Source organism: Garra rufa, unplaced genomic scaffold, assembly GCF_049309525.1.
Source record: "Garra rufa unplaced genomic scaffold, GarRuf1.0 hap1_unplaced_871, whole genome shotgun sequence".
NCBI classification, from domain to species: Eukaryota; Metazoa; Chordata; class Actinopteri; order Cypriniformes; family Cyprinidae; genus Garra; species Garra rufa.
This window is the reverse complement of record NW_027395136.1, coordinates 1-9,716: the sequence shown is the minus strand read 5'-3', so window position 1 is coordinate 9,716 and position 9,716 is coordinate 1. Positions and strand designations below refer to the sequence as shown.

The 9,716-nt window shown below is 36.1% G+C and overlaps 2 protein-coding genes across 5 annotated transcripts; one reads left to right on the top strand and one right to left on the bottom strand.

The window, feature by feature from the left end:
- Positions 1-457: 457 nt before the first annotated feature.
- tardbpb (TAR DNA binding protein b) lies at positions 458-6,324 on the top strand. 4 transcript variants are annotated; one of them, XR_012351793.1, is made up of 6 exons: positions 458-708; positions 1,294-1,472; positions 1,685-1,825; positions 2,401-2,568; positions 4,129-5,219; positions 5,967-6,324. XR_012351793.1 is itself a non-coding variant. In XM_073833112.1 (5 exons), the coding sequence occupies exons 1-5, from the start codon at positions 468-470 to the stop codon at positions 4,615-4,617; spliced, it is 1,221 nt and encodes a 406-aa protein (XP_073689213.1). In that variant the 5' UTR covers positions 458-467; the 3' UTR covers positions 4,618-5,887. The 4 variants fall into 4 exon arrangements, 1 of the variants encoding a protein (XP_073689213.1); XR_012351792.1 differs by having other exon boundaries at positions 2,398-2,568; XR_012351794.1 differs by having other exon boundaries at positions 572-708; positions 1,244-1,472; positions 2,398-2,568.
- Positions 6,325-6,468: 144 nt separating this feature from the next.
- cenps (centromere protein S) lies at positions 6,469-9,642 on the bottom strand. Its single transcript, XM_073833113.1, has 5 exons — positions 8,410-9,642; positions 8,170-8,293; positions 8,056-8,089; positions 7,884-7,950; positions 6,469-6,603 (listed from the first exon to the last, which is right to left on the bottom strand). Exons 1-5 carry the CDS (start codon positions 8,434-8,436, stop codon positions 6,469-6,471), a joined length of 387 nt encoding a protein of 128 aa, XP_073689214.1. The 5' UTR covers positions 8,437-9,642.
- Between the last annotated feature and the right edge of the window lie 74 nt (positions 9,643-9,716).

The window sequence follows — 9,716 nt, the reverse complement described above, 5'->3', positions numbered from 1 at the left end:
ACTAAACAAATCCCTCTAGTGAACAAGCTCAAAAGGTTCGATTCGAATGACTGGTAGTGTATATATTAAAATTAGTTTCTACATATCTACCAAGAGACATGAAGTATTTAAGCGTTATGAACACATTTACAAACAAATAACAATAACGTACATCGATTATTTTAACAATAATAGCCTAAATTGTGAGTTTTAATAACGTCACATCTTGTGTATTGCCATTTTGAATCTCATTCATAAAAACGACTCGTTTAGTGAAGGGGGCGTGGTTGTTTGGCACGTCCAACCAATGACACTGCTTCTTCACAGCCTGCACTCGGTTGCTATTGGTTTGCTGCAGCCAGTCTTCGAAGACAGGAAAACAGTCAAATTTATGAATCAAAGTGACTGAGAAAGCTTTGTTTGATTCTTTCACGAATGAAGCACCACTAATTATACCATTTACTCACTAACAGCTCGACTGAGGAGAGATGGCCGAGATGTACATTCGCGTCGCGGAGGAGGAGAACGAGGAGCCGATGGAGATCCCGTCGGAAGATGACGGCACGGTGCTGCTGTCCACAGTGGCCGCTCAGTTTCCAGGGGCTTGTGGCCTGCGTTACCGGAGCCCAGTGTCTCAGTGCATGAGGGGAGTTCGTCTGGTGGACGGAGTCCTGCACGCCCCTGAGAACGGCTGGGGAAATCTGGTCTATGTGGTTAATTATCCCAAAGGTAGGTCATATGGTCACTACAAATAAATCTCTGGCTCAATTTAGAATATAAATATGAAAAATGTTATTAATAATTGTGACCCTGGACCACAAAACCAGTCATAAGGGTAAATATTTTGAAAATGAAATGTACACATCATCTGAAAGCTGAATAAGTAAGCTTTCCATTGATGTATGTTTGTTAGGATGGGACAATATTTGGTTTAGCTAAATATTGATTTAGAAATCCTAATAAAGTTCTTAGCAATGCATGATACTAATCAAAAATTAAGTTTTGATATATGTACAGTAGGAAATTTACAAAATATCTTCATGGAACACAACCTTTACTTAATATCCTAATGATTTTTTGGCATAAAAGAAAAATCGATCATTTTGACCCATACAATGTATTTTTGGCTATTTCTACAAATATACCTGTGCTACTTAAGACTGGTTTTGTGGTCCTGGGTCACAATTGTCAAAAGCATTTCTACCTTTAGCTGTATAAAATTGAGTTCATCTTGTTTTAATGCGGTTGTTTTTGTTGCATGAAGGGTGATTGTCATTCTGTGGATGCGTGAACAAGTGAACTATTCTATTCTAGAAACGGTTCTGCCAGATAATAAGAGGAAGATGGATGAGATCGATGCTTCATCTGCAACGAAGATCAAGAGAGGAGATCAGAAGACTTCAGATCTGATTGTGCTCGGTCTGCCGTGGAAGACTACAGAACAAGACTTAAAAGACTACTTCAGTACGTTCGGGGAAGTCATCATGGTGCAGGTAAGACATGCTGGTATAAATATAATACTCCATCTGTGAATGTCTTCGTACTGCCATATTTTGGTGAAAGCTATCCATGATTTCTGTCTCTTTGTCTAATGTTTCTAAATTTTGATGTGGCTATTAAAAATAGCAATGGGCTCAGCTGTCAGTCATGAAGTCAGATTTGATCTGATATGAACGCAGCTCTTGACTTGATTCTGTTACATTAGGTGAAGCGGGACGTGAAGACGGGAAATTCGAAGGGATTTGGGTTTGTGAGGTTTGCAGAGTGGGAGTCTCAGACTAAGGTGATGTCACAGCGGCACATGATTGATGGCAGGTGGTGTGACTGCAAACTACCCAACTCAAAGGTTAATGTTTTTTTGTTGTTTTTTAACACTACTTCAAGGTTCAAATTGCTCACTGATGCTTCAGAAGGAAAGACGATGCATTAAGAGCCAGGGGTGTAAACTTTGAAACAGAATGAAGATTTTTCTTATTTTGCCTATATATACCATATTTTCTCATTTAGAATTGCACTACAGAAACTACAGAAGGTACTCACATGTTTCCCAGAAGACAAAATAAGTTAAATTTACCCTGATCTTCAAAGTTTGTTAATACATTTTGTTTCCTTCTGAAGAATCAAGCATATGTAAACTTTTGAACAGGGACATTTTTATAAATTGAACTATTGTTTTCTCTTGTGGACTATATGTAAACGTCTTATGTGAAATATGTTATTCAGGTCAGTACTAAATAAAAAAATAACATGCATTTTGTACGATTTCTCTTATTTTGCTAAAATAATTGACATTTTGCAGAATCTGCATGGTGTATGGATACATTTGACTTCAACTGTATATGATGAATTGTATATGAAACTTTAAATAGGATGTTTTTTCGGGTCCTAAACTGATTGATCTGTCCGAATATTTAACAGCAGGGTCCAGATGAGCCAATGAGGAGCAGAAAAGTGTTTGTGGGCCGTTGCACGGAGGACATGACTGCTGATGAGCTCCGTCAGTTCTTCATGCAGTATGGGGAGGTCACAGATGTCTTCATTCCTAAACCCTTCAGAGCGTTTGCTTTCGTCACTTTTGCAGATGACCAGGTAAGCTAATGCTGTTTTCACATAAATTTTAAACCCCTAAATTAATTAATCAATTAAACCCCCGTTCACAAAAAAAACTGCATAGGGCTGTCACGATTTTTCGATTCTATGAAAGTACTTGATTTTTTAAAAAATCCTTAATTGCATTTTGCCCATGTTGAGTAAACAGCAAAACCAGCGGCATTCCACAGACGAGAATGCAAGAAACGCATTATTAGACCGTTTCCCAAGGCTGCATGATATATTAAACTAATTTAAAAGTCATAGTAAAGCAAAATACTATTGTGAATTCACAAATAAATCAATATAAGCAATGCAGGTTTAATATATGCACTTTATTTACATGCATGTGCATTTTCTCTTAAAACAGTTATTTTTGGTCATACAGATAAAAGTAATACATCTTTCGAATCTGTAAAGACTCTGTTTATTTTTGTGCACTCAGAATAACAACGCAACGTTGCACTTTTGTAAAATAATTAAAGAAGGATGCGTTTTCTGCCGTCTCTGTAAACTTAAGTGCGAAACCTCAAAACTCCATGTATACTTGCCTTACAGACATGGAAAAATATATCTATAGAGAGTGAAATGTGTATTTTTAAATGAACCAAATCAAATAAAAAAACAAATATTCTCAGATTATGTAATCTGTATGCGAAGATGACAAGTCAGCATGGCCGACTTCAATTAAATTATCAATTAAATGATTAAAATGTTAATGCAGTCTCCTTCCTGTTTTACACTAACAAATTCAAAATTATTATATCTGCCAGTGCACTGTGGCAAGCTTTTTTTTTTCATGTGCTTGAGCACTTTTTAGCCTATGTAGACAATTAAAGGCTCATTATTATGACTGGTATGGTTTATTAATAAACCTGCAACTAATAGTCGACCAATGCTTAAAATGAATGACTACTAGTCGACCTGAAAAATCTTTAGTTGAGGGCAGCCCTAGAAATTACAGTGGCTGTAGCATTTCTGTCATAAAGAAATGGCCAAATATTAAAGATTAAGTGGACATTTTGAATTAAACGTTGTTTAGTCAATATTAAGCAAGTATTAGATTGCGCAGTAAAGTGTGAAAATAGTCGTCAAGCTATTGGTGCCCTCTCCAGTCATTTGTGATAATGCGTAATGTCCGTTAGCTCTGTTGTTCATAGTACATTATGTATTTTAACAGTTTTGTTCAATAAAACATATGATTACTTGATTTTGATTTGAATTTTATTTGAACTTTTAAAGGCTATTGTTCATTTATGTCTATTTTTATTATTAGAAAAATTCATAATTATCCGATTACTCAATTAAAAATCAGAATAATCGACCAATTACTTGATTACCATAATAATCGGTAATGACAGCCCTGCGACTACAACAAATTGCCTATTGAAGTTATTTTCATAACAAATATTACATATATTTGCCTGCTTAAGGTTTTTTTTCTTGATATGTGAATTTTCCTTTACACTTGGAGCATTCAAGAATGCATTGTTTATTATTCTATTCTGAATGGAGAAATCATCTGTTCATGCATAATTAAGATTTTCTATCTTCCCTCAGGTTGCTGCCTCCCTTTGTGGAGAAGACCTGATCATCAAAGGCGTCAGCGTGCACATTTCCAACGCTGAGCCGAAACACAACAACACTAGGCAGATGATGGAGCGGGCAGGGCGCTTTGGGAATGGGTTCGGAGGTCAGGGTTTCGGAGGCAGCCGTAGCGCCATGGGGGGTAGCTCCAGCAGCCTGGGAAATTTTGGCAATTTCAACCTCAACCCAGCCATGATGGCTGCCGCCCAGGCAGCCCTGCAGAGCAGTTGGGGCATGATGGGAATGTTAGCGCAGCAGGGTCAGTCGGCAACATCTGGCACGAGCACGAGCGGCACGAGTTCCACTCGGGACCAGCCCCAAACGTACAGCTCGGGCAACAGCAACTACAGCAGCAGCTCGGCCGCTCTCGGCTGGGGATCCGGCTCTAACTCTACCGGTAGTGGGTTTAACTCCAGCTTTGGCTCTAGTATGGAGTCCAAGTCATCCGGGTGGGGTATGTAAGCCGCTTTGTGTTTGAAGTGTCGGTATTTCTAGCGTGTTTGGTAAGTATTTTCCGAGAGACTTATCTCGTCACGTGTGTTTGGGAGTGGGGATGGGTGAAAAGGGAGTCTGGGGACAAAAAAAAAAAAGAAAAGAATAATGTTTTGTACACTGAATGGGATTTGAAGTGAGATGTTAACCAGGGTGCTACGTTAGTGTACCATCTTTGGTGTTATGTTCTCTCTTTTTTTTTTTTTTTTTTTTTTCTTTTCCTAATGTTTTATTGTCTTGGTCGATGCAAAGGAAGCATTTCAACTGGATTCTTATAATGCATGTTGTTCAACCTGTGGAAACGCATGAGAATTGCATCATATTTTAAGTACAATTATCATTACGTAGGACAAAAAAAACAAACTTGCATTGGAAAGAATCTGGTTGAAACCTGAACATATTATAAGTTTCAGTCCAGTTTTATGGAAACCCTTTAAAACAAGCCTTCATCAAAATCTCTTCTGCAGTTGACATCTGTGGGGTTTGCCTGGGAAGAGCGCCCTCTATGGCAGCACAGTGTGTCACCTTCCTCCCCATGTCTATATGCTCTCATCGCACGGCTCGCTGACACGGTGGGTGTCTCCTTTTTTTAATCCACTTTTTAAGACAAGAAGTGCGCAGAAAGTGACGTTCTTTTAAACAACCCTTGAGTGCGATTGGTGAGAAGGCTGCGAGTGAGCGAAGAAAGTGTGGAGCGCACGAACGGAAAGACTTGCGAGTGCGATGAACGAGCCCAAATGTGACTGCAGTGGGTGGGTTTGGTGAGCGTGTGAATGAGAGCTGCTGATACTTCCCAGCTTTCCCCTTTAAATTGAGCCCAAATTGATGGACATTCAGTATGTGTACCTCATGGATTTGTTTTCTTTTGGTCTCCCTAGATCCCCCGTTTTGCTTTTCTCCTTTAGTATACTGACAATGTGCTTATATAGTTAGTGGAATGTTGTGATGATGATGATGCATACTTTGTCTTGCTTCTATAATCCCATCTGAATGCTGTATGGTGTGTGTGCTTTATTTCCTTGTAACTTGACCTGTAAGTGTGAACTTTGATGTGGATGACATCTTCAGTGGACACTTGAGGGGGGAAAAACATGAGTGATGGTGTAAGTGCGACCTGTATGTTGAGTGCTGTGGATGTCTGTGGAGTTTCCCTCTAGATAACGTCGCTCAGTGTTTTCAAAGGCATTTTATATGACTTGTCAAATGAAGGGAGTGCTTCAATAAAACTAATTTGAATAGATTGCTCTTTTCTCATACTGGTTTGTCACGTGATGTTTTGACAGCAAATGCCACACGACTAATTGAATTCACACGTTTAGGGGCCTGGAATATGGCTGGCCGCTACTGAACCCCAGGCGGGGAAGTCCGTTTGGGGATGGAGGAAGATGGAGGATGCTGTGGTTCTGCATCTCTGGTAACGGACACGACACGGTAGACTCTAGCAGGATGTGATAAATGCTTAAGGATCTTTCACGCGTGCTTTTCTCTCAACCATTTAAACCTCTATTTTATGAGGCTTGATCTGGCTTTGAGAAATGCAGGCATAGGTTAAAGTCTTTTTATTATTTTCCAGGTTCATGTTTTTTTTAAATGTATGATTTTAAAAAGCTGTATTGTTTCATAGAGATTCATATTCCTAACAAAGATGTTTATTACAATAAAACACAAATTAACTCATGTTTGTCCACAAATGATTGGTGTTTAGTATTCAATGTTATTTATTTACAATTATTTGCACAGCTGTTTATTAACTACATGCAAAAAAACAAGTATTTTGTACAACTCAAATGTGAATAATAAGAATTTCTACATTTATTTTGTTCAGTCTTCAAGCTCATTCTCCTCCTCAGCTTCCATGTCTTTGCTCTTTCTCTTGGCAGCATTCTTCTTTCTCTTCTCCTTCAGTTCTTGGTTGTTCAAAGCCAGTTCTTCACTTTTCCGCTGAATGTAGTTGTACTGCAAAGATAGCAAGGGTACAATGATTTTAATAATTTGATAGAACTGTAAAATTTAAACACTTAAATGGCAACATTTCCTTGTAACTTACAAACAGTTAATTATTAGTAGTATTTTATATGATAAATTATGTAATTACATAAGAACTTAAAATTATGTTAATAAATGCAAAAAGTTAATATTTTAATTTAAAGAGGTCATTAAAAAAAAAAAAAATTCAGAGTGAATTAATAAAATTACATGTATGATATACACTACAAATCAAGTTTTTGGACAGTAAGATTTTCAGTGTTTTTTTTTGTTTGTTTTTTAGTTTCTTCTGCTTACCAAGCCTGCATTTATTTGGTCCAAAAAGCAAAAGCAGTAATATTGTGAAATATTTTTAAAATAACTGCTTTCTAATATTTATATATTTTCAAATGTAATTTATTTCTGTGATCAAAGCTAAATTTTCTGCATCATTACTCCAGTTTTCAGAGTCACATGATCCTTCAGAAATAATTCTAATATGCTGATTTGCTGTTCAAGAAACATTTATTATTATCAATATTTGAAAAAGTTACATTACATTTTTGCAGGATTCTTTAAATAGAAAGATGAAGATCAGCATTCAACTGGAAAAGCTTTTGTAAAATTACACTATACCAATTAAAAAGTTTGAAGTGGGGGATTACAAAAAAATCATACTTTTATTTAGCAAGGGTGCTTAAATTTGATGATAAAGACATTATAATGTTATACTGTTACAAAATATTTTTATTTCAGATAAATGCTGTTCTTTTTAACTTTCTATTCATTAAAGAAACCTGAAAATAAATCTACTCGGCTGTCTTCAACATAATAATAAATATTTTTTGAGCAGCAAATCAGAATATTAGAATTTCTTCTGAAGGATCATGTGAGTGGAGTAATGATGCTAAAAATTCAACTTTGAAATCAGGAATACATTACATTTTAAAGACATTTAAATAGAAAGCAGTTATTTTAAATAGTAAAAATATTTCAAAATTTTACTGTTTTTGCTGTACTTTGGATCAAATAAATGCAGGCTTGGTGAGCAGAAGAGACTTCTTTAAAACATCTTACTGTCCAGTAAGTTTTGACTGTATTAAAAAAAATGTTTTCTTTCCTTTTTTCTTATTGCAATTTTCACTCACAAGACCTCGGAATACAATTACCTTAGCTGTTAAAATTTTATTTTTAGGTAAAGGCCTTGTACATGGATTGCAAAAATATAATAATATGAACGTTTTAATGATAGATTTATTAAATCATCTTACCAGTGCAGTGGTTCTCCTCGCTGTTAACTTCACATCATCCACTGTAACTGTGTGCCTTTTAGCATGTCTGCAAACATTAAGGATAAGCGTCAGTACAAATAAAGCATCTTCATTACGTGCGTAACGTAATTACTTAGAAGAGAAACTAACGTTACTTGAGGGTGAAGTTTACCTCGCAAACGCTTCCAAGTCCTTGGCAAATATATCTAGAGGTAAGAAACGGGAGAAACGTGAATGAATATCCTTTAATCTCGTCAAATATGAATGTCACAGAATCAAATCTTACCGCATTGTCTAAACGCAGTCTCTGCAATAGCTGCTATTGTCTGTTTAGTGATTTGTTTCTCGCAGTCTGCGGCGATGTTTTGACAGAGACTGCCCACAGTGTAATGCACAGCTGCTTTAAGCCTCTAAAAGCACACCAATAACGTTACGTTACTGGAAATGTGAGAGAAAATACCCGAACAGTTCTTTATCATGTGTATACATTACGCATTAGCGGGTCAATAGGTTTTAATGTTATAACCTGTTTTTGCGCCTCGTCCTCGTCCATTTTCAGTAGATAAATAAGCTGAAGCTCAACTTTAGTTTTTAGCCATTACAAAAATTGCGCGAATTGTGTGTTCTTCACTTTGTCGTCAGTGTTTATTATCTCCATATCAGCGCCTCCTATTGATGTGGAGCGGATGTCAGTCAAGATATATAGAATATGTGACCCTGGATATGAATGAATTTATTTAGCTTTCAGAGTATGTAATCTGAAAGCTGAATAAATAAGCTTTCCATTAATGTATGGTTTGTTAGGATTAGGATACAACTGTTTAAAAATTTGGAATCTGAGGGTGCAAAAAAATCTAAATATTGACAAAATCGCCTTTAAAGTTGTCCAAATGAAGTTCTTAGCAATGCATACTTGCATAGTTCAACATCAAGCATGCCTGCAAGTTTTGATATATTTTCGGTAAGAAAATTTACGAAATATCTAAAATGGAACATTGGATATTTACTTAACCCTAATGATTTTTGCCATAAAAGAAAAAAATCAAATTTTGACCCATGTATTTTTGGCTATTGCTACAAAAGATTTTGTGGTCAAGGTTCACATACAAAAATAAATATTTCTTTTATTGATAGTATTTCAACATACGATGGACTCTCATGGGAAAGTTACAAGTGATTATTTCTGTTTGTTGCTTCCCTTAAAATAAAGCATTCAATGCTGTGTTGGGGCAGGTTGACGCAATTGCACAACATTTTAGTCATGAATTAACAAAATGTAGGAAAACTGTGCCAACTGGTCTCAGTCGCCCCCTACTTAAATGTTTGTTTAACTTTAAATCAATAAGAAAAAGTCACAACATAAACTAAGCCTTTTTTTATCTCAAATCAATAACTGCAATAGCACTATAATAAATGCATCAAACATATGCCATTTTCTGTGGTATTTTTTATTGAAACAACATTTTTGTTTGTCAAATCTCTTCAAACTGCTGCAAATAAGAACAGTGACAGACTTCTCACTAGAAATATTTTTGGAGACACTTGCGTTCCTCTTGAATGTAAGCCTACTGTAGTTTTCCTCTGTTCTGTAATATGCTTTGCTTTCTCCCCTTTTGCAATGTTATGTTCACTCGATTGAGTAATGCTGAAACCATCTGTATGCTATTATTCTTCAATAAACATCCAAGAATTTCAGTTCAACACAATATTTCAAGCTGTTTTTATGTAGGTTTGCTTGCAGACCTGGTCTTCACATCTAAGTTCCTTTAAGAGAGAAAAAAAAAGCTTATTAGTCAAATGCTTTGTTTGGTATTTTTTGTACATTTCATCTTT